Below are 25,220 nucleotides of genomic sequence, written 5' to 3'. Positions count from 1 at the left end.
AAATACTCTCTCATTCAGCGCGTGAGGACAGTTAATACGGAGTTAATACACTCACAGGCAGTGGTTAACGTTCCTTCCGATCGGCTCCAAACACGGGCTTGGGAACTGCTCTGCCATGGACAAGAAGGCTCTGCAGAGAGTAGTGCGCATGGCCGAACGCACTGTGGGAACTTCACTCGCCCCCCCTGCAGGACCTATACATCAGCAGGTGCAACTCCAGAGCCAACAAGATCATGGGGGACACCTTCCCAGTTGGGGATGGACATGAAGTGCTGGTACAGTATTGCCATCAGCGGCCATATAACCATATAACATATAACCATATAAAAATTACAGCACGGAAACAGGCCATCTCGGCCCTTCAAGTCCGTGACAAACACTTATTTTCCCCTAGTCCCATCTACCTGCACTCAGACCATAACCCTCCATTCCTTTCCCATCCATATACCTATTCAATTTATTTTTAAATGATAAAATCGCACCTGCCTCCACCATTTCCACTGGAAGCTCATTCCACACCGCTACCACTCTCTGAGTAAAGAAGTTCCCCCTCATGTTACCCCTAAACTTCTGTCCCTTAATTCGGAAGTCATGTCCCCTTGTTTGAATCTTCCCTCCTCTCAGTGGGAAAAGCTTATCCACATCAACTCTGTCTATCCCTCTCATCATTTTAAAGACCTCTATCAAGTACCCCCCTTAACCTTCTGCGCTCCAAAGAATAAAGACCTAACTTGTTCAACCTTTCTCTGTAACTTAGTTGCTGAAACCCAGGCAACATTCCAAGAACAAATTAACAAAAGCGACACAATTTTTAGAAAGCTGTTAAGTTTCGCACCTTCACCTTTCCTTTGCCTTTGTAGTCCTCGTCACCTTCTTCCAGCTCCTCGTCTTCCTCCTCCTCATCTTCCACATCCGATGCACCGTAGGAATTTGTAGGCTGTTGGGAAACACAAATTAACTTAGGGTGGCGCGGCGGTAGAGTTGCTGCCTCACAGCGACAGAGACCCGGGTTCCACCCCGACTACGGGTGCTGTCTGTGCGGAGTTTGCACGTTCTCCCCGTGACCATGCGTGGGGTTTCCTCCGAGATCTTTGGTTTCCTCTCACACACCAGACGTGCAGGTTAATTGGCTTGGTATACGTGGAAAATTGTCCCGAGTGTGTGTTGGATGGCGTTAGTGTGCGGGGATCGCTGGTTGGCGTGGACTCGGTGGGTCGAAGGGCCTTTTCCATGCTGTATCTTTAAACTAAACTAACTTTTGCGTAAGAAAGAACTGCAGATGCTGGATAAAATGGAAGGATAAAATAAAAGGATAAAATGCTGAAGTAACTCAGCGGGTCAGGCAGCATCTGTGGAGAGAAGGAATGGGCGACGTTTCGGGTCGAGACCTTTCTTCAGACTGATGTCAGGGGAGGGGGCGAGACAAAAAGAGAAAGTAGGCAGAGACAGTAAGACTAGTGGGAGAACTGGGAAGGGGAGGGGGATGGAGAGAGAAAGAAGGGCTATCTGAAATTAGAAGTCAATGTTCATATCGCTGGGGTGTAAACTACCCAAGCAAAATATGAGGTGCTGTTCCTCCAATTTGCGCTGGGCCTCACTCTGGCCATGGAGGAGGCCCAGGACAGAAAGGTCAGATTGGGAATGGGAGGGGGAGTTGAAGTGCTGAGCCACCGGGAGATCAGGTAGGTTAAGGCGGACTGAGCGGAGGTGTTCAGCGTAATGATCGCCGAGCCTGCGCTTGGTCTCGCCGATGTAGAGAAGTTGACACCGGGAGTCTTGCCGATATAGAGAAGTCACTTCGACTGATCAATTGATCATAGATTTGATTGATCATCTGTCTGAAGAAGGGTCCCGACCCGAAGCGTCACCTATCCACGTTCCCCAGAGATGCTGCCTGACTCGCTGAGCTACTCCAGCACATTGTGTCGTTTTGTGTAAACCAGCATCTTTGTTCTTTGTTTCGACAGTCATTTTCATCGTTAGAGTCTTACTGGCCCGTAGGAAACAAAGAATCAGAATGAACCAAAAACTCTTTGCTCCTGTACTGATGGGAACTTGCACGAAAGTCTAGAGAAATAACGAGATCATCAATAGCAGGATCGTTCTAAACAAGGGATAAATAACAAGATAACTCAGGAAAAGCAGTTTGCCAGTAACAGACTGATGCCACTATGTTTCGCTAAATAGAATGAATAAATAGTGTTAGTCAACTGCATGTTTAGTGGTTGTTCAGTTATGTTAGCGTATAAAACCAAAACACTTGTTACTTTCATGCACTTTATTTACCTGCTTTTCACCAGTTCTGCTTTTAAAGAGATATACAGCGCGGAAAAAGGCCTTTCGGCCCACCGAGTCCGCACTGACCAGCGATCCCCGCACTTTAACACTATCCTGCACCCACTAGGGACAATTTGACATTGATACCAAGCCAATTAACCTACAAACCTGCACGTACGTCTTTGGAGTGTGGGAGGAAACCGAAGATCTCGGAGCAAACCCACGCAGGTCACGGGGAGAGCGTGCAAACTCTGCGCAGATTAGCGGGATCGAATCCCGGGTCTCTGGCGCTGTGTGAGGCAGGAGCTCTACCGCTGCGCCACCGTGCTCGTTGGAAGAACTGTGCGTGTGAGAGATAATGGGTTTTCCTTGATGTCTAGGCCACGGCATCACCAGGTGAATCACATTGGACAAGGCGAGTTAGTCGGGGGCAGTTTAGTTTTGACTTGGGTTGTTAAGTACCGTAGGTTATGTTGGGGAATCAGGGCTTTCTCCTCGAGCTCATGCTGCGTTCAATATACCTTTCCTTTCCCTTCCTGTGGCTTTGATTCTTCTTTGTTCATTCCTTCTCCGCCAGCCTGCTTCTTCGCAACTGTGTTGCCGCCCTGCAGGTGAGTAGCAGCAGGGTGCATGGTTACACTCATTAATTAACCAAGTTTCAGCCTTATGGGCCTGTCCCACTCACGCAACTTTCTCGGCGACTTCCGGCAACCGTCATAGGTCGTTGCAGGTCGGCAAACATTTTCAACGTGTTGAAAACGCCTAGAAAGACGCTATGACTCTTTGGGCGACTGCTCACGACCATACAGGCGACATGTAGCGGGGTGAAGCCTGTATGGTCGCGAGTAGTCGCCCAAAGAGTCGTACCTTGTTCTGGTCGCCGCTGGATTTTCAACATGTTGAACATTTTCGGCAACGTGTAACGACCTATTACGGGTGCCGGCAGTCGCCGAAAAAGTCGAGTAAGTGGGTCAGGCCCATTAGAGTCATAGAGTGATACAGTGTGGAAACAGGCCCTTCAGCCCAACTTGCCCACACCGGCCAACAATGTCCCGGCTACACTAGTCATAGAGTGATACAGTGTGGAAACAGGCCCTTCAGCCCAAGTTGCCCACACCGGCCAACAATGTCCCGGCTACACTAGTCATAGAGTGATACAGTGTGGAAACAGGCCCTTCGGCCCAACATGCCCACACTGGCCAACATGTCCCAGCTACACTAGTCATAGAGTGATACAGTGTGGAAACAGGCCCTTCAGCCCAAGTTGCCCACACCGGCCAACATTCCCCAGCTACACTAGTCCCACCTGCCCACGTTTGGCCCCTTCAAACCTGTCCTATCCATGTACCCTTCTAAATGTTTCTTAAACATTGGGATAGTACCAGCCTCAACCACCTCCTCTGGCAGCTTGTTCCATGCACCCACCACCCTTTCTGTAAAAAACGTTACCCCTCTGATTCCTGTTAAATCCTTTCCCCCTTCACCTTAAACCTAGGTCCTCTGGTCCTCGATTCCCCTACTCTGGGCAAGAGACTCTGTGCATCTACCCGATCTATTCCTCTCATGATTTTATACACATCTATAAGATCACCCCTCATCCTCCTGCGCTCCAAGGAATAGAGTCCCAGCCGACTCAACCCTATAGTTCAGTCCCTCGAGTCCTGGGGGCAACATCCTCGTGAATCTTCCCTGTACCCTTTCCAGCTTAGAAACATAGACAATAGGTGCAGGAGTAGGCCATTCGGCCCTTCGAGCCTGCACCGCCATTCAATATGATCATGGCTGATCATCCAACTCAGTATCCTGTACCTGCCTTCTCTCCATACCCCCTGATCCCTTTAGCCACAAGGGCCACATCTAACTCCCTCTTAAATATAGCCAATGAACTGTGGCCTCAACTACCTTCTGTGGCAGAGAATTCCACAGATTCACCACTCTCTGTGTGAAAAATGTTTTCCTCATCTCGGTCCTAAAAGATTTCCCCCTTATCCTTAAACTGTGACCCCTTGTTTTGGACTTCCCCAACATCGGGAACAATTTTCCTGCATCTAGCCTGTCCAATCCCTTAAGAATTTTGTAAGTTTCTATAAGATCCCCCCTCAATCTTCTAAATTCTAGCGAGTACAAACCGAGTCTATCCAGTCTTTCTTCATATGAAAGTCCTGACATCCCAGGAATCAGTCTGGTGAACCTTCTCTGTACTCCCTCTATGGCAAGAATGTCCTTCCTCAGATTAGGAGACCAAAACTGCTTGACAACACCTTTCCTGTAACATGGTGCCCAGAACTGAACACAATCCTTGCATGAGCTTTGTGAATTTTCGACTAAATGACACAAAGTCTGTCTCTAATTTACACCAGTCACACGGTGTTTGAATATCCTACCTTATGCTTTCCTTTTGTTTTGGAGTGTTTCCCTCTTTTGGTTCCCTTGTCATCCTCATCATCATCGTCATCGGAGAAGCCCTGCAACAAAAACCAAACGGATACAGTTCATGTTGCACCCAATATGCAACGGTGAAAGCAACAGGTGTCCTAAACTTTCTGAGGCGCAACTTTCATCATTGTTCAACTTCTGTCAAGGAGAAGCTATACTTCACCCTCATTTGGACTGCGCAGTTGCAGCATGGGACCCACACACAAATAAAAACATTTCTTCCATCGAACGTGTCCAAAGACAGGCAGCTCGATTTGTTACTAACACCTATGAGAGAGAAGCGAGTGTCACCAAACTTCTGAATTCTCTGGGGTGGAACCCTCTCCAAGACAGACGTGAAGCTCACCGTTTGACCTGTTTTTACAAAATGTTAAATGGTCAGCTCGACATAGATTACAAGACCTACACCAAACCCAAACCAATTAGGAGCAGACGAGGGCATTCGATCCAATTTGTGATCCCAGCTACAAAGACAGATGTGTACAGCAATTCGTTCTTCCCCCGCACAATTAAAGCATGGAATAATCTCCACCCAACTATAGTTACCCAACCAGATGCAACTAAATTTAAAGTAGCTCTTTCTTCCCAATAACCCTTTCTGGCTTAAGCCCTCCCTTCACCACCTCCAGTTTAAATTCCATTTGGAATATTTTGGAGGACCAAGAAACCAAGAACCAATAGCCAAATTGCTCTTCGATACGCAAAAGGACTCAAGGGTGCTGGAGCACCTCAACAGGTCAGGCAGCATTTCCGGTGAACATGGGCAGGTGACGTTTCAGGTTGAGACCCTTTAGTTTAGTTTAGATACAGCATAGAAACAGGATGTGCCTATCTTCGGTTTAAACCAGTGCCTGCAGTTCCTTCATACCCGTTGGTTCATATATTTCCAAACCTTCCCTTGTAGGCTCAAATGTGGGCAAATGGGCATCTTGCCCGACTTGGACAAGTTGGCTGGGGGCTGGTTTCTGTGCTATCTGACTCCACGGGTCATTGTCTACTGAAAGACAATGGAAACAGGCTTCTGAAAATGCCTTCATTCCAATGCTGTTCATGCAGTCCGAACTAACATTTTTCATTCTCAGCTGATTGGAACGCACATATCAGAAAACCCGATTTTTAGTTTAGTTAGATACAGGTCCTTCGGCCCACCGGGTCCGCACCCACCAGCGATCCCCGCACACTGGCCTACACCCACTAGGGACAATTTTTATTGGAGTGTGGGAGGAAACCGAAGACCTCGCAGGTCACGGGGAGAATGTACAAACTCCGTACAGTCAGCACCCGTAGTCGGGATCGAACCGGGGTCTCCGGTGCTGCATTCGCTGTAAGGCAGGAACTCTACCGCGGCACCACCGTGACCGCTCAGGAGGGGAGAATTTATGGAAGAATATAAAATTACAAGAGACATAGATAGGATAACCTTCCCCCCCCCTCCCCCTCCCCCCCCCCCCCAAGGTGGAAGTGTCCTACATTAGAGGAGGTAGCTAGCTATAAGGCGAGAGGGGGAAAGTTTAATGGAGATGTGAGGGTAAAGTTTTTTTTTATACACATAGTGGGGGATCTAAAGCTATGTCAGGGTGGTGGTGGAGGCAAATAGGATTGTGGTTTTAAAGAGGTTTCTAGACAGGCACATTGGAATAGAAGGATATGGATCACATGTAGGCTGATAAGATCAGTTTAACTTGGCATCATGCTCGCTGCAAACATTGTGGGTCAAAGAGCCGATTCCTGTGCGTTGTGGTTTATAGAGATACAGCGAGAAAACAGGCCCTTCGGCCCACCGAGTCGGCTCCGACCAGCGATCCCCGCACACTAACACTATCCTACACACCAGGCAAGTGCCGTGAGTAATCACACAGTACAGACACTAGGCAGTCAGCCGACTTATAAAAATCGTTAAAATCCGTGCATGCGCAGATTGGTCTCCTCTCCTGTGGGCGTGAACATGGGCAGCACCTTGCGTGCAGTCCACAGTGCACAGGCAGATTGGTCTCCTCTCCTGTGGGCGTGAACATGGGCAGCACCTTGCGTGCAGTCCACGGTGCACAGGCAGAGGTTCAGCGGCCTTTATTGCCCGTTGTAAGTGAAGGCTTGAAGCAGCCTCCACGGCACGCCAGTTGAACATAGTTTTGTGTATTACTCTTACTGCGGGTGAAAGGCACGGGAGAATTATGCCTACATAACATCCATTATTAAAATAATAACCATTTAATAATAAATACTGAATTTAGTCATTGAATTGGAAATTTTTACAATTTATATTTAATAATTACCTTTTTATAATTTTAGTCGGGGTAGGCAGTGCCCACCTTGCCTACCCTGACAGCACGTACCTGCTACACACACTAGGGACAATTTTACATTTATACCAAGCCAATTAACCTACAAACCTGCACGTCTTTGGGGTGTGGGAGGAAACCGGAGATCCCGGAGAAAACCCACGAAGGTCACGGGGAGAAAGTACAAACTCCGTACAGACAGCACCCGTAGTCAGGATGGAGCCCGGGCCTCCGGCACTGTACGGCAGCAACTCTAGCGCTGCGCCACCGTGCTGTTCTTTGTTATAAATCTTCATAAGTTTGTCTTTAGTGAATACTAGACCAAGTGCAGACCCGTTGGGTCTGCTCCCCCAACGCAGCCGTTCCCTACCCGTAGCCCCCACGGGAGACGTGGTCGTCCAACTCAAGCGGCTCAGGAATCTGCAGTGCGGCAGTTTTTAAATGGCGTCTTTGAGGCGAGATGCGGGCGCCAGCAGCCGTTATGGTCGCTGGCCAGCAGGAGGCGACAAAATGAGTGAGTGGGGGGGGAAGAAGGATTTTATTAAAAATGTGTACATAAACACGACGAAATTTAATGAGGAGTGGATACTTGGAATGAAAAGTGAAATCTCAACTGAAATGGAAAAATTCAGGGCGTTTGTGGGTCTGACGTTGGCGTAGCAACGAATCAAAGGCTGGCACCCACAGGCTGGCAACCACAAGTCAGGCAGAAAGCCGGCAGCCAGCCAGCAGCCACACAGTTTTAATAGTATATAGAAGATAAGAGATGTGGAACGATGGTTTCACGGGCATTACTTTGCCTGTTAGTTTAGCTTGAATCTACCTTCTGTCTTGCTTTTGGCTTCTCCGATTTTTTCACCTTCTTGCTCGTCTTATCTTCGTCCTCATCTTCTGAGGTTACCTGCAGTAGAGAACATTCAGATCCAACTAAACAATTAATCTGGAACCAGCCTGGGCCGGCTGTACTGCAAGTCAACTTTGATTTTGTTTGGTTATAGTTTAGTTTCGAGATACACGGCAGAAACAGGCCCTTCGGCCCACCGGGTCCGCACCGGCCAGCGATCCCCGCACACTAACACTGCCCTACACACACTAGGGACAATTTACACTTTCAATTAACCTACAAACCTGCACGTCTTTGGAGTGTGGGAGGAAACCGAAGATCTCGGAGAAAACCCACGCAGGTCACGGGGAGAACGTGCAAACTCCGTACAGACAGCACCCATAGCCAGGATGGAACCCGGTAATCTCTGACCCTGTAAGGAAGTAGCTCTACCGCTATGCCAAACCTATTCAATGCCAATTTTAGAGTCAAAGTATTAGTCGTCAGAGGAGTTCATTGTTGTCATGTGTACCGAGGTACAGTGATAAGCTTTTTTGGTGCGTGCTATCCAGTCAAATAAGACAATGTATGATGACAATTAAGCCAGGATACAGGATATATTAATTAGTGCAGGATAAAGTCAGATAAAATAATGTATAAAGGTCTCCCATGAGGTAGATTGGAGCTCGGGACCGCTCTCTAGTTGGTGATAGGATGGTTCAGTTGCCTGATAACAGCTGGGACAAAACTGTCCCTGAATCTGGAGGTGTGCATTGTCACACTTCCGTACCTCATGCGTGATGGGAGAGGTGAGAAGAGGGAGTGACCGTGGGTGAGACTGGTCCTTGATGATGCTGCTGGCGGCCGTCAAGTCTAGATGGAGTCCACGGGAGGGAGGTTGGTTTGCGTGAGGGTCTGGGCTGCGTCCGCAACTCTCTGCAGTTTCTTGGAGGTGGGCGTGTGGAACGAGCTGCCGGGGAGGGCAGTTAAGGCAGGTACAATAGCAACATTTAAAAGACATCTGGACAGGTGCGCGATAGGAATGGTTTAGTGGAATATGGGCCAAACACGGGCAGGTGGGACGGGTGTGGATGGTAGGTCGGTAGGGCAGAATGGTCTGTTTCTGAGCTGTACGTCTCTCTTATCTTGACCCGATCAAGTACTGATGGCTTAACCATCAGTATCCTCAACTAATGAATTAATGGCAGTAAAGGGCCTGTCCCACTCGGCAATGTTTTCGGCGACTGCCGGCATCATTGACTGACGTATCAGGTCACCGAAAACGTCGCGGCGTGACGACGTACTGATGCAAAGTGCTGCAACATTTTTTTTGTCGCCGCTGGATTTTGAAATGTTCAAATTCTTTCTGACCCTGACACGTCAGTCAATGGCGCCGGCAGTCGCCGAAAAATATCGCCAAGTGGGACCGGCCCTTAAGGCTTCAGATTCTGGCTAGCTCTTGGGAATTTGCTCTTGTTCAAATTTGGATAGCCTTGACTAGCAAGAGGTTCTTTTATCTGTTCTTATTATTTTTTAATTATTATTATTATGTGGCGGCTCCCAAGGGTCGTGCCATCATACTGTCGAACCCCTCGGCACGGGAGTGGTTCAGTCCGGAGGCGGCCCTTAGCCAGAGGGTTTAAAGGCAGGGGTCTGGGTGCCATCTTTCTCTTGTTTGGTCTTCCCTACAACCGGGAGGAACATAATTAAAGGTGCCTCTCAAAACACTGGACCTCGTGCTTCCTTTTGAGACCCACGCGCTACAATTAATTCTTTATTTCGAACAGAATAAAAGAATAAAAAGCAAGTGTGAAACAGCATACAAAAAACAAAACAAGAATATTTATAAAGTGTCATAAACAATATCTATAAATAAATGAAATCATATGTGTCCGAAAAGGAGCAGGAAGAAGCCAAAGCTTATTAATTCCCACCCCTTATTCAACTGCTTGTAATTATCTTATACAAATTTAGCAGCTATATGTACACCAGCAGCTATATGTAATATATGGATTCAGAGTATCCACAGTTGGGGAATAAATGGCGATGTTACCAGTGAGAGAATAATATTAGTAAAGACAGCGTGCGACTTGACAAGCGCGAGACTGCTACCTTTTTCTCTTTCGCTTTTTCTCGTTCGATTTTCTTGCTCTTTTTATTTTGCTTGTTGTCATCTTCCTCGGGCACGGGCTATTGGACAAGATAATTATTGCAAAGCTGAGTAAAGCTTTAGAGAGTAAAACAGGCCCTTCGGCCCACCGAGTCCGCACCAAACACCCCGTACACTAATGGGCCTGTCCCACTTAGGCGACTTTTTGGGCAACTACGGGCGACTGCCGCAAAACTTTCAGCACGTTGAAAAATTTTCGGCGACAGTGACAATAGACAATAGGTGCAGGAGTAGGCCATTTGACCCTTCAAGCCAGCACCGCCATTCAATGCGATCATGACTGATCATCCCCAATCAGTACCCCGTTCCTGCCTTCTCCCCATATCCCCTGACTCCGCTATTTTTAAGAGCCCTATCTAGCTCTCTCTTGAAAGCATCCAGAGAACCTGCCTCCACCACCCTCTGAGGCAGAGAATTCCACAGACTCACAACTCTCTGTGAGAAAAAGTGTTTCCTCATCTCCGTTCTAAATGGCTTACCCCTTATTCTTAAACTGTGGCCCCTGGTTCTGGACTCCCCCAACATCGGGAACATGTTTCCTGCCTCTAGCCTGTCCAAGCCCTTAACAATCTTATATGTTTGTGGCGACGATTTTTGCTGTCGTAGGTTGACGTAGGTGTTATCGTAGGTTGTCGCCAGGTGTTGTAGGTGAATTCCATTAAAACCTACGCCTAAAGAGTCAGCTAAGTGGGACAGGCCCTTAACTCTGTCCTGCACACGAGGGACAACTTTACAACTTTCAGAAGCCAATTAATCTACAAGCCTGCGCATCTTTGGAGTGTGGGAGGAAATCGGGGCACCTGGAGAAAACCCACACGGTCACGGGGAGAACGTACAAATTCCGTACAGACAGTACCTGTAGTCAGGATCTTACCCGGGCTTCTGGCACTGTGAGGCAGCAACTCTACCGCTGCACCACTGTGCTGCCCTAGTGGATAAACTTGGAAGCTGTGACAATCAGCATTCTTCCCAAGTTAAATGAATCCTCCCAGCCAAACATCTTCACTGGGACTTTACACGAGGACGTTCAAAGGCACAATCAAACTGTAACTCCCTCAACACTCACCACTCCTGGCACTCAGCCCCAAAAACGGCTGAAATGGAGGAAGAACTTCCTCCGCACAGTCCAGCCACCGTCAAAGTGCGGCCACCACCACAGTCTCCTCAAGCAACCAGACTAGCCTTGTGGCAAAAGAAACACGGTGAAAACAATCACCACCACGTAAAGATGCCAATCCCAACCAAGGAACAGCTACCACCTGGTCGCAGGTGTGGCTGGAAGACCTGGAAGTCCCTCAATAGGCTTCATACCGGGATAGGCCGAAGCAAGACCAATATGAGCAAAGGGGGCCATGCAGATGCGGCAGGCACAGAATGTGAATGTGGACCATCTGTACAATCCACACCACACCTACTGAGATGCCCACTTCTTGGTGAACAATGCTGCCTGGAAGATCCAGCGGTGGCAAACAAGAAGGCTGTCCAGTGTGCAAGAGTCTGGACCAACATCTGAAACATAGATGATGGAACCGAAAGAAGATGATTCATCTTCCAGCAGAGCTTAATGATCAAGGCATGTTTAGAAGGATTGGGGGAGGGGGGGGGAGGGAGAGAAAATCTAATTGAAACATGCCAAATAATCAAAGGCCTAGATGGAGTGGACGTGAAGGGGATATTTCCACTAGTGGGAGAATCTCGAACCACAGGGCACAGCCTCAGAATAAAAGGATGTGCCTTTAGGATGGAGATGAGGAGGAATTTCTTCAATCACCAGCCTCTGTGGAATTCATAGTCACAGACGGCTGTGGAGACCATTGGGTATTCCTAACACGGCCCATGTAAGGATAATCCCACGTGGGATTAAAGTAGTACGGAGACGAGGAAACACTTTTTTCACACAGAGAGTTGTGAGTCTGTGGAATTATCTGCTTCAGAGGGCTCTGGATACTTTCAAGAGAGAGTTAGATAGGGCTCTTAAAGATGGTGGAGTCAGGGGATATGGGGAGAAGGCAGGAACGGGGTACTGATTGAGGATGATCAGCCATGATCACATTGAATGGCGGTGCTGGCTTGAAGGGCCGAATGGTCTCCTCCTGCACCTATTGTCTATTGTAGAACGATGCACAGATGCTGCATAGCCTGCAGAGATCCTCCAGCCATTAGCTTTTTTGCTCAAAATCCCTGGTATTTGCTATCCATTGTGTCTTTAACAATCATGTTCAATGCAAGTGTGTGGGAAGGAACTGCAGATGCTGGTTTAAACCGAAGATAGACACAAAAAGCTGGAGTAACTCAGCGGGACAGGCAGCGTCTCTGGAGAGAAGGAATGGGTGACATTTCGGGTCGAGACCTTTCTTCGGACTTTTGCCTCCATGCTCAATGCAAATCTCTACGAACATGACAACTGGTCGTTAGCACCATCTAGAGGCAGAGATCATATTTATTCTAGTTCGAGGATTCTAGTTGAGAGATGCAACATGGCAACGCTGGAGTGGATCAGGCAGCATCTGTGGAGGACATCGAACAGGTGACATTTCGGGGTCAGGACCCATCTTCACTTTGAACTCCGGCACTTTTAATGCTACGCAAGTCCAGACAAGTCAAGAGAGTTTTATTGTCATGTGTCCCAGATAGGACAATGAAATTCTTGCTTGCTGCAGCACAACAGAATATTGTAGGCATAAATACAGAACAGATCAGTGTGTCTATATTTCATAGACCATTTATATCCACATAAATAAACAGATAAAGTGCAATAGGCTGTTATAGTTCAGAGTTTATATGATGTGTGTTTAATAGTCTGATGGCTGTGGGGAAGTAGCTGTTCCTGAACCTGGATGTACCAGATTTCAGACTCCTGTACCTTCTGCCTAATGGTAGCGGAGAGATGAGTGTGTGGCCAGGATGGTGTGGGTCTTTGATGATGCTGCCAGCCTTTTTCAGGCAGCAACTGCGATAGATCCCTTCGATGGTGGGGAGGTCAGAGCCGATGATGGACAGGGCAGTGTTTACTACTTTTTGTAGTCTTTTCCGCTCCTGGACGTTCAAGTTGCCGAACCAGGCCACGATGCAACCAGTCAGCATGCTCTCTACTGTGAACCTGTTGAAGTTAGAGAGAGTCTTCCTTGACAAACCGACTCTCCGTAATCTTCTCAGGAAGTAGAGGCGCTGATGTGCTTTCTTTATAATTGCATCAGTGTGCTGGGACCAGGAGAGATCTTCGGAAATATGCACTCCCAGGAATTTGAAGTTCTTGACCCTTTCCACCGTTGATATAAACGGGACTATGGGTCCCTCCAGCATTTTGTGCATTTCATTAACACCTGCCTTAGGAGAATACTTAACATCTGGTAGAGAGACAAATAGCAACGTGGACCTGTGGAAAAGAGCAAGCCAGGAGCCCATTGACGTACAAATTCGAAGGAGAAAATGGAGTTGGATTGGACACACCCTCAGGAAACTTGTCATCACCCGGCAAGCCCTGAAATGGAACCCCCCCCAAGGAAAAAGGAAGTAGAGGTCGCCCCAGGAACAGCTGGAGAAGAGTCTGAGAGTGGGCTCAACTGGGGAGATCTCGATAAAACTGCCAACAACCGAGTGAGGTGGAGGATATTTGTCAATGGCCGATGTTCTCTAGAGGAGCAAAGGGCTTAAGAAGAAGTAAGAGGAAGAAGAAGCATTTTGTGCATTTTTTTGTAAACCAGCATCTCCAGTTCCTTGTTTTAACATGGAAACAGGCCCTTCAGCCCACCGTGGACCAGCACTTCAACTCCCCCTCCCATTCCCAATCTGACCTTTCTGTCCTGGGCCTCCTTCATTGTCAGAGTGAGGCCCAGCGCAAATTGGAGGAACAGCATCTCATATTTCGCTTGGGTGGTTTACACCCCAGCGGTATGAACATTGACTTCTCTAACTTCAGATAGCCCTTGCTTTCTCTCTCCTTCCCCTCCCCCTTCCCAGTTCTCCCACCAGTCCTACTGTGTCCGTCTACATTCTATCTCTGTCCCGCCCCTCCCCTGACATCAGTCTGAAGAAGGGTTTCGGCCCGAAACGTTGCCTATTTCCTTCGCTCCATGAATGCTGCTGCACTCGCTGAGTTTCTCCAGCACTTTTGTCTACCGTTTCTCCAGAGATGCTGCCTGTCCCGCTGAGTTACTCCAGCATTTTGTGTGGTAACCTTCGTTCATAAAGTTGTTCATTCCTCGCTGAAGACTCCCGAGACAAAAGACTCACACTTCACCTCCCCAAAGCACTTCCTCTCAACCAACATGACCGCTCTGCTACACCGAGCCTTCCTTTTATTTGTTGTGCAATCAGCTCATTTGGATGCCCCCGCCGACACACTCGCTCGCTGCTCAGGCAGCCGCTCCTCTGCCGACCGGCACGTTAACTGTTCCTGGTGACTCCAGCCAATACTCTGCACAGACTCTCACCCACGCTGCTGCAATCCCACACCAACCTTATTTTTCTCTTTCTTGCTCATCTGCTTCTCTCCTCCATCCTCCCCGTCATTGTCTTCATCGTCTTCGCTCTGTTCAAGACTCAGAGCTGCAAAGACATTGCCGCCCTTCAAATAGAACAAGAAACATTTACTTTCAGAGTTTGGGAGGTTCAAGTTTATTGTCACGTGCCAATTAAGGTACAGTGATATTTGAGTTAAGGGCCTGTCCCACCAGCATGCGTTTGCATGTGTCTAGCGCGACCAAACGTGGTCGCTTGAGGCGTACGGCCTCGCGGGGCCGGTCCCACTTCGATCGAGGCGTAAGGAGTTGTGCGGGCGGGTCGCGGGGGGCTCCAAAAATCTTGCACTGTCCGAAAATCCCGCGCGACAACGGCCTGTCGGCCCGCAGGCGCATTGAGGCCGCACGCAGCGCCTCGACGGCTTACGCCTAGTGCTTGGCGTCGCGCAATGACGTCACCGCCCGGCGTGCCGTTGCGTGATGACGTCACCGCCCGACGCCGTGCGACGTCCAAATTCAGTCGGCCCGCCTCCTGCCCAGCTGATTGGTGAGTATGATGTCGGGACTAGCCCCGCACAACTCCAGACAGCTCTGCGGTTGGAAGTGGGACCTGCCCCGCGAGGCCGTACGCCTCAAGCCACCACGTTTGGTCACGCTAGACGCATGCAAACGCATGCTGGTGGGACAGGCCCTTTACCATACAGCCATTCTACGTGAAAAAGCAACAATACACACAGCCACATAAAATAAAATTTAACATAAACATCCGCCACAGCGGAATCCACATTCCTCACTGTGATGGAAGGTAATAAAGTTCAACCATCTTCCTCCTTTGTTCACCCGTGGTCGGGGCTGTTGAACCCTCTGCAGTCGCCGCTGCCGATGGTGCGATGTCCGAAGCCCTCGCATCGGGATGATGGAAACTCATCGGATTGGAACATGGAGCTCCCGAGTCGGCCTCTTCTTACCAGAGACTCCGCGGTTGGAGCTCTTCCACAGGCGATCCTTGGCAAAGGGTCACAGGCTCCTTTGATGTTTAAGGGGGGGGGACTCATTGAAACTTACAGAATAAAGAAAGGCAAAGATAGAGTGGATGTGGAAGGGATGTTTCAACAGGTGGGAGAGTCTAGGACCAGAGGTCATAGCCTCAGAATTAAAGGACGCTCTTTCAGAAAGGTGGTGAGGAGGAACTTCTTTAGTCAGAGGGTAGTTAATCTGTGGAACTCATTGCTACAGAGGGCTGTGGAGGCCAAGTCAATGGATATTTTTAAGGCAGACATCAAATTCTTGATCAGAACGGGTGTCAAGGGTAACGGGGAGAAGGCAGGAAAGTGGGATTGGGAGGTAGAGGCCAGCCATGATTGAATGGCATAGAGTCGATGGACCGAATGGCCTAATTCTACTCCTATAACTTGTGAACTTGATAACCAAACAAGCACGAGTAATCCTGGACATTTTAAATAGCAGATACACAATCAGATTCCAATTTTGCAGAAGAACACATTGTTTGCATGCTGAGAAAAACCTGAAATATGCAGAATGGGAACAGGCCCTTCGGCCCATTGAGTCTACACTAACCATCGATCACTCGTTCTCACTAGCCCTGTGTTATTCCACTTTTCGAACCCCTCCGTCGATCTGCAATCTTCGGTTTAAGTTCAAGTTACAACCGTAAACATCGCTTTAAAGAACAGAATAGCAACAAATGCCAGCTTGCGTGTTACTTACCATCTTTTTGTTTCCTCGTGTTGGTTTTATCACTGTGAAAGAAGCGGAGAAAACCACGTGAGAGGCTTTGCATGTAATTAAGAATATTATCCATCGCTTCATATTTCAATGTTCCACAGGAATTACGTATTGTTGGATCATTTAGCATAGTGTCTGCGTCGCACATGGACAATTGGTTTGGGAAAGCAAGGGTTAACGTCATCAGGAAAGTTGCAGGCAACAGCTGGGGATCCAATGCACAGAACTGCCAAGTTTTGTCAGAGCATTCCAGAATCATAGTGCCTGAAAATCAGTATTTTGCTGAGGAAATCAGTATTTTTACGCGGTGTTATTTTGCTGAAAAAAAACGTTTTTTAATGTGGTCATACCCATGTAAAAGTACAAGAATGCTTAACTTTGCTACCAATTGATATGTCTTCTACGCACCTTACTTGACAGTGCATTCATTGCCATCTCTTTTTATACTGCTGTTTGAACAGCTGCTTCCTGCTTTTAGCACCAGATGGTGATATAGGAGCCATTTTGGAAGCCTCCCTCTCCCACTCCCTTTCTCTCTCCCTCCTTACTGTGTCTCCCTCGTTCTCTCCATCCATCCCTCTCACTCTCCCTCCCCCTCCCTCTTTCTCTCCCCCTCCCTCTCTTCTCCTTCCTTTTTTTCTCCCTCCCTCTCTTATTCCCTCCCTCCCTCTCTCTCTCCCTCCTTACTGTGTCTCCGTCTCTCTCTCCATCCCTCTCGCCCTCCCTCCCTCCCCTCCCTCTTTCCCTCCCTACCTCCCTCTTTCCCTCCCACCCTCCCTATTTCCCTCCCACCTTCCCTCTCTTCTTCCTTTTTTTCTCCCTCCCTCTCTTATTCCCTCCCTCCCTCTCTCCATCTCCCTCTCTTCCCATCCTCTCCACCCCTCCTTCTCCCCACACCTCCCTCTCTCCCTCTTGAGCCCACCCACCATTCTGTCAAATCAAGGCCAATCCCAATGTAACTGCAATCCCACTGGTAACCTTTCACCACTAGGCTTATCCAGAATTCTACCACTGCATGAAAAATAATCAAAGGCTGAAAGAGAATTCCAGAGACTCATTGTTATACGAGAATTTTGCTGAACAGTCTGTGACCCATAGCACTCCAGCCGGTAGTGTTATATTTAGATCCCACAGCGCTCCAGTCGACAGCTCTTCGTTTTAATTCCCATTCGTTAAACTAAAAGCGCTGTTTAAACCTGGAGCAGGACAGGCAGCGACTCTAGAGAGAAGGAATGGGTGACGTTTCTGGTCGAGACCCTTCTTCAGACTGAACTGAACCCCGTATTTAAAATCCGTATTTAACAACGCAAAATCGTACATCAGTATTCTTATCGCGTTTCCGTACAAAATACGGAAAATCTGTACTACTTGGAAGCTCTGAATGCACACACCCTCCGTACAGCAAGCTTAGACCTAGTCTACTCAACAGCTGAGTTTTGCTCAACAGCTTGGGCTAATGGCTGCCACACTAAACGAGTTGACACTGTCCTTAACTCTGCAATGTGGTTCATCACAGGGACGCTTCAGTCAACATCTTTACAGTGGCTCCCAGTCCTCTCTCGTATCGCCCCTCCCAGCATATGCAGAAGGGAGAGGATGTTGAAAGATTGGTGCACCATCATGGCTAGCCCTGACCTTCCCATCCATGCTGACTTGGACAATCTGCCCAACATGCGCCTGAAGTCACGCAAACCCTTCTGCTCTTCAGTCAAATCCCTGGAAGAATTTGACTCCAAGACTGAGTGGAGCAGAGCCTGGAAAGTGCCAACACCAACAACGGAGGGGTCACCACAGACCCCACAGTGAAACCACTGGGTTTTGGCCTCCATCGCAAGCAATGGCTAACCCTGAACAGAATCCGCACCCTCCACGCAAGAACAGCCCGTCACCTGCATAAGTGGGGGATGACAGACAGCCCTGCTTGCACCTGCGGACATCCAGACCAGACCAGACCACACATTGTGAATGACTGCCCACTGAGGCTTTTCCCTGGGGGCATCAAAGCCAAACACTCAGTCTTCTTCTTGGGAATGGCGTGCACAGCCTAAAGTTGGAGGTCACCTTGTTCCATTTGATCTTGTTTGTTTGTGCACGTCGGGTTGATTGCATTAGTCGAAACGTGAAGGTTGCAGGTTAATTGGTTTTGGGTTAAAAAAAGAAAAAAAAAGATTGTCAATTGTCTAGTGTGTAGGATAGGGCTAGTGTACAGGGATCGCTGGTTGGCAGGGACTCGGTGGGCCGAAGGGCATGTTTCCGCACTGTATCTCGAAACTAAACTCAACCAAATGACAACAAAGTTCATTATGTACCCCGGGCTCGTCTGCTTCGACCCACCCCCACTTTACCGCATTCTTTGACCATGTTTTTAAAAAAAATAATATTTTTATTAAAAGCATGTGCATATCATAATAAAAACATTTCTTGTATATCAATCATACGTTACTAATAGGTGGGAATCCAACTACCAAAATAATAGTGGTCCTCCTTGATCAGTTGTATATTAACTCTGTTCCTATTTGTTTTTTTTTTATATAGATAGAAATTGAGGGAAAAAAAGGCATGATGAAGAAGAATGGAATAATTTACCAATAATACAACATTGGAGATAGGTTTGTAGGTTATAAAGCATAACTATTCATCTAATCCTGAGTTCGAACTTCAGTCAGTTTCCCGTGCTGGACCAATTTACCCTTTCAAAAAGTCAATGAATGGAGACCATATTCTAACAAATAATTCTTGTTTGTCAATTAAGACAAGTCTAGTTCTTTCCAAATGTAAGGTCTCTGACATTTCCATAATCCACATTTTAATTGTGGGGGTTATAGGACCTTTCTAAAATTTTAATATTGATTTATTCCCAGTTATTATACTATAGTCGAGAAAGTTTCTTTGGCTTGTTGTAAGTCTTAGGCTTTGTTCTGATATTGCTAATATTATTCGTTTTGAGTCGGGATCCAATTAGGTGTTCACAACTTCAGAAATTATTCTAAAAAATATCCGTCTTTGACCATGTTTTGACCCCAAATTGCTACGACTTATACCGTTTAGTTTAGAGACACAGCACGGAAACGGGCCCTTCGGCCCACTGAGTCTGCGCCGACCAGCGATCCCCCTGCACACTAACTTTATCGTACACACACTGGGGACAATTTCCAATTTTACCAGTCCAATTGATCTGCAAACCTGTACGTCTTCGGAGTGTGGGAGGAAACCGGAGCCCTCGACGAAAACCCACGCATGTCACGGGGAGAACGTAGAAACTCCGTACAGACAGCACCCATAGTGAGGATCACACCCGGGTCTCTGGTGCTGAGAGGCAGCAGCTGTATTGCTGTGCTTCTCCAATGATAGGTAACACCCACATCTTTTCCCCCACCTCCCGTTCAACCCCCTCCCCCCCTCCGCCCACTGCAATATTTCCCAATCCCCCACCTCACCTTCCTCTTCCTCCTCCTCCTCCTCCTCCTCCTCCTCTTCATTGTCACTGGCCTGCACCGAGAGCTTATTCAGTTTATCAATCACTGCATTGTCTCCACCTTCATCCTTTGTCTTCTTGCCCCGATCTTTTTTCTTGTCGCGCTTTTTCTTTAGTTGCTGCCCAAAGGAAACAAAGATTGCAGAAAGTGGGAAGAGAAAGTGCCGCTAGACAGAAGTATGCCGTCAATCCTAGTTAATGCAGACATCTTTGCAACAGATTTTGGTTATAGCGGACTGTGTCTTTAAGAACATAGGCTGCAGGTTGCGCTGAAATTGACCGTGCTTCGAAATTGACCGGGCGCTGAAATTGACTGGGGGGGGGGCTGAAATTGACCGGGGGGGGGGGGGGCTGAAATTGACCGGGGGGGGGGGGGCTGAAATTGACCGGGGGGGGGCTGAAATTGACCGGGGGGGGGGCTGAAATTGCTCGGGGGGGCTGAAATTGACCGGGGGGGGGGGCTGAAATTGACCGGGGGGGGCTGAAATTGACCGGGGGGGGGCTGAAATTGCCCGGGGGGGCTGAAATTGACCAGGCATTGCTCCTATGGACACTTTATTTGCTCCTATGGACACTGGTGCGGAGAGCTTCCAACGCGGGCGGCGGTGAACAACATCGTGGAGTCCTGGGGCGCCTTGCAGAGGGTCTCCAGCAGCAGTCTCCACCCGGCGCGGCCTGCGGACTTTGGAAGCCGCCGACTCCGGTAGGAGGGGGCCGACTCTGGTGTCCACGCCGCTGAGGACGTCCCGCAGCCCCGACGTCGGACTTGTATCACCGCGGCGAGCGGTCCTGAACATCGGGCCGCCCGTAGCTGCAACTGCGGAGGGCACGGGGTGGCCCTGACCACGGGGAACAGTGGAGGAAGAGACTGACTTTGGTGCCTTCCCACACAGTGGGAAACTTTGATTCTGCTGTGTGGGGATGTTTTATGTCAAACCCTATAGTGTGTTGTGTCCCTTTTTTTATTGTATGGCTGTATGGGAATTTCATTTCACTGTGCCATCTGGCACATGTGATGAATAAATCTATCTTGTATCTTGTATCTATCTAGTATCTTTACTAATTAATATAACAAACAGCCTTTAGTATTTTTAGCTGGCAATGACAAAAATACATTGTTAGCTGCTATAAACAACTTTGTATTTGTAAACGATTAGTTGTTTCACGGACTGACCTGACGGACAGACGAGACAACTGGCCCAGTTGATGGAAGCGAGTCCCTTACTTGATTATAGCAGAGAACCGGAAATAATAGACACTATTCCCTCCCCTCCCTGTGGGCAGTTATCAGAAGTTCATAAGAGATAGTAGTAGAATTAGGCCATTCAATCGTGGCTGATCTACCTCTCCCCCCTAACCCCATTCTCTTGCCTTCTCCCCATAACCTCTGACTCAAGAATCTATCTCTCTCTGCCTTAAATATGTTCACTGACTGCCTCCACAGTCTTCTGTAGCAAAGAATTCTACAAATTCACCACACTCAGTGACTAAAGATATTTTCTCCTCATCTCCTTCCTACAGGAAGGTCCTTTAATTCTGAGGCTGTGACCTCTAGTCCTAGACTCTCCGACAAGTGGAAACATCCTCTCCACATCCACTATATCCAAGCCTTTCACTATTCTGTATGCTTCAATTAAATGCCCCCTCATTCTTCTAAACTCCAGCGAAACTAGACTCGGCTTGTACACGCTAGAATTCAGAAGGTTGAGGGGGGATCTTATAGAAACTTACAAAATTCTTAAGGGGTTGGACAGGCTAGATGCAGGAAGATTATTCCCGATGTTGGGGAAGTCCAGAACTAGGGGTCACAGTTTAAGGATAAGAGGGAAGTCTTTTAGGACCGAGATGAGGAAAACATTTTTCACACAGAGAGTGGTGAATTTGTGGAATTCTCTGCCACAGAAGGTATTTGAGGCCAGTTCATTGGCTATATTTAAGAGGGAGTTAGATGTGGCTCTTGTGGCTAAAGGGATCAGGGGGTATGGAGAGAAGGCAGGTACAGGATACTGAGTTGGATGATCAGCCATGATCATATCGAATGGCGGTGCAGGCTCAAAGGGCCGAATGGCTTACTCCTGCACCTATTTTCTATGTTTCTATGAATATAAGCCCAGTGCCGACAAACGTTACAATGAATGTTTACTCATGTATACACTGTAGCACAGAGAGACATCACTACTTCTGTTGGTGTGAAGGCCAGCATGACTGCAAGCCTCCACTTCTTTGTATTGGGGTGGTGGTGGCCTCCTGGGGACCCCCGCAATGTGGGAGGATAGATAGAACCACGGGGGTAGTTCAATGCTACACACTGATCTCTAGAGATGTATAAAATAATGAGAGGAATAGATCGGGTAAATGCAGTGTCTCTTACCTATCTCTGGAGGCAAGGAGTGGGTGACGTTCCGAGTCAAAGTCTGAAGAAGGGTCTTGACCCGAAATGTCACCCATTCCTTCTCTCCAGAGTTGCTGCCTGCACCGACCATTGAGTTACTCCAGCATTAACCAGAATCTGCAGTTCCTTCCAGCACATTAACTATACTACACTTTAAAACCAAACTTCACCGAGTACCAGCCCATCCACCGAGGGGTCATCCCGTGAAATAACGAACTCGGATACAACTGATTTGGTCCAAATCCATTCTGAAGAGGTGTGAAATTGCGAGCGTTGACTGTATTTCTGATTTCAATCATGCCATCCATCCTCCAAGTGTAATCACAAATGTGTGACGATATATATTTTTTCATTTACCTGCTGCTCTATGATGGCCGATTCCTCTTCTTTCACTTGCTTGTCGTCTGCAGCCAGCTCTTCAAAGAACTAAAGGAGGAGGAACAGTCATGCAAACACAAAGAGATCATGAGAATGAGATACACGACATTACAAATCTGCGGGTCAGTGAAGCCCGAAGTTAAAGGGCTAAAAGTTGAAGGAAAAAAAAACATGGCGCAGCGGTAGAGTTGCAGCCTCACAGCGCCAGAGACCAAGGTTCAATCCTGACTACGGGTACATTCTGTAGCGTTGTTACAATCCCCACGATCAGTGGGGCTCTAGACCTGCCGACTGCTGTGCGCGCAACTCAGGAGTTGCGGGGGGGGGTGAGTAAACTGCATGTTTTTCACTAGTGGTCAGGGAGGGATTTCCTCGTACGACACGCTTATGACGTAGAGGAAATCTCCATCTGTCATCCCGTTTGTGTTTTTTTCCCAACATGACGTTGCTGGTCTATTGACTCGCTGGGCTTGAAAGTCAGGCACAACTACAACACCTTCAAAATCACAGATCGCAGGTTCAGGACAAAACAAAAAGTATGCAAGATATTTATTTAACATCTTATCTAGTTTTTGATGTAATTTCATTTTAATCTGATGATGTAAAATCAGTTAATTTGGCCCTGATAACAGTTGTGTCCTGCCTGCTGGCTGTGAGTGTGAGTAACATGATCATTATATGTATTTTGTGTAATTGTCTACCCATGAACACTATTTTCGTACTAAATATGTTGAACATGGTGGCTGCCACACCTATCTGTATGTACTGTGGAAGTTTTTAGTTTGAAAATATTGATAATGGATAGACAATTGCACAAAATTCGGATAATTTAGATGTTCTTATGACTGTGCAAAAAATGATGATATTGATTATGTTGAGAGTGGATGTTTGAGGATTTTGAACACCGGTCTGTATTAAACGGCCCTTGCCCTCGATCACAGCTTTTGTGTTCAGTAAATGGAAAAACAATAGGGAACAAAATGCTAATTTCCGGGTATGAAAATTACCATAACTTTTTTAACACTGAAGATATGAAAGTGAATTAGGGATCAAATTAAAGTTCTTTTCTATGCTTTATCTGATGGGATAAAATTACAGGTTTGATTTTTAACATCTCGAAATTTTGTGACATCCCTACAATCTGTACGGAATTTGTACGTTCTCCCCGTGACCGCATGGGTTCCCCCCCAAGTGCTCCAGTTTCCTCCATCACTCCAAAGACGTGCAGGTTTATCGGTTAATTGGCTTCGGTAACAAAAAAAGCCATGATCACATTGAATGGCGGTATTGGCTCGAGGGGCCGAATGGCTTACTCCTGTGTCTATTGTCAATTGTCCATTGTCAAACCAGACCCACCCAACCCCAGATATGTCCATCTTCCTCGCTCCAACCCCAGATGCTCTCTGTTTGTCCTCTCTGCCCCAGGGACCCGTACACCGCATCACCTCCCTCAACACTTCATGCACCAGATCCCCTCCTCCCTCCCGACCGGGCCCTCTCCCACAGCAGCCTTTACCTCAGCAGACCACCCTCCCCAAGAGGCACTCAGCGGGTGAGGCAGCATCTCTGGAGAGATCCCTTCTCTCCAGACGCTCTACCTCACCCGCTGAGTTACTCCAGCATTTTGTGTCCACCTTCGAAGATAGTGCCGATGGCTAGTCTTGCAGTGGGGTAGGAGCAGACCTGGGAAGGGAATCATTAACTTGCATCTGCAATTCCTTTACCAAGGAGTTAACGGTGGACTTTTGGAGAAGAAAACTAGTTTCCTTGTTTCCACAACTCTAGTGATACGCTCTGTCCACAGACAGATATAATTCTGCAAACATTAACACAGCCTGTGAAAACTAATTCAGACAACAAGGTGTGTACGTACCGATTTCTTGGCCTTCTTGTCTTTTTTTCCTTTTTTCAGGACTGGGAAGAAAACAGAGTAACATTTTGTTTTAAAAAGATAGTACTTTCAGTTAGAGCATAAAAACAGGCACTTCGGCCCACCGAGTCGGCACCGACCAGCGATCCCCGCACATTAACACTATCCTACACCCACGAGGGACAATTTACATGTATACCAAGCCAGTTAACCGACAAACCTGTACATCTTTGGAGTGTGGGTGGAAACCGAAGATCTCGAAGAAAACCCACGCAGGACACGTACAAACTCCCTACAGACAGCACCCGTAGTCAGGATCGAACCCGGGTCCCTGGCACTGTGAGACAGCAGCTCTATTGCTGCCGTGCAGTAAAGACATTGTGTCTTTGAAGGAACTGCAGATGTTGGTTTAAACCGAAGAGGGACACAAAAACCTGGGGTAACTCAGCGGGTCGGACAGCATCTCTGGAGAAAAGGAATAGGTGACGTTTCGGGTCGAGACCCTTTGTTAGAATGACATTGCAACGTTATTCAGCTATGGGTATTGCCTAACTTAATTTTCACTCCATGTATAACCATTGGCTACAAGACATTGAAAGATTGCATCTGGGGGAAAAAAACACCTCTCTCTGCACATTATTTATCTCTGCTGGCCAGATTATTCTACTGTCAGCTTTTAAATGGTTCAACCCATCCATTTCAAGGGGGGCCACATTCCTCTCTCAACAGTGCACCAATCAGTGGAATTGACATTGGCCCTTTGTACTTGGTCTGGCCTTATTGGGAAAAGACAAGAAAAGGGTGGCACGGTGGCGTAGCAGTTGAGTTGCTGACTAAGGGCCTGTCCCACTCAGTCAATTTTTTTGGGCGACTACTGCAAAATTTTCAACATGTTGAAACTTTTTCGGCGACAG

General features: G+C 47.7%; 1 protein-coding gene across 4 annotated transcripts in view; it reads right to left on the bottom strand.

Annotated features, from left to right (window-relative positions):
- abcf1 (ATP binding cassette subfamily F member 1) overlaps nucleotides 1-25,220 on the bottom strand; it is a 62,936-nt gene that overhangs the window by 35,193 nt on the left and 2,523 nt on the right. Inside the window, exons 2-11 of one of the 4 annotated variants that reach the window (XM_033047670.1) lie at nucleotides 24,310-24,350; nucleotides 22,416-22,484; nucleotides 19,629-19,785; nucleotides 16,174-16,205; nucleotides 14,445-14,552; nucleotides 9,928-10,005; nucleotides 7,816-7,893; nucleotides 4,662-4,742; nucleotides 2,799-2,882; nucleotides 836-937 (exon numbers count right to left, since the gene is read on the bottom strand). In XM_033047670.1, coding sequence (XP_032903561.1) covers nucleotides 836-937; nucleotides 2,799-2,882; nucleotides 4,662-4,742; nucleotides 7,816-7,893; nucleotides 9,928-10,005; nucleotides 14,445-14,552; nucleotides 16,174-16,205; nucleotides 19,629-19,785; nucleotides 22,416-22,484; nucleotides 24,310-24,350 — 830 coding nt within the window. Of the gene's footprint in view, nucleotides 1-835; nucleotides 938-2,798; nucleotides 2,883-4,661; nucleotides 4,743-7,815; nucleotides 7,894-9,927; nucleotides 10,006-14,444; nucleotides 14,553-16,173; nucleotides 16,208-19,628; nucleotides 19,786-22,415; nucleotides 22,485-24,309; nucleotides 24,351-25,220 lie in introns of all 4 variants that reach the window. The other 3 variants (XM_033047671.1, XM_033047672.1, XM_033047673.1) reach the window with 3 other exon arrangements.

This window comes from Amblyraja radiata, chromosome 30 (assembly GCF_010909765.2).
Source record: "Amblyraja radiata isolate CabotCenter1 chromosome 30, sAmbRad1.1.pri, whole genome shotgun sequence".
Taxonomy (NCBI): Eukaryota; Metazoa; Chordata; class Chondrichthyes; order Rajiformes; family Rajidae; genus Amblyraja; species Amblyraja radiata.
This window is presented reverse-complemented; position numbering and strand designations above follow the sequence as displayed.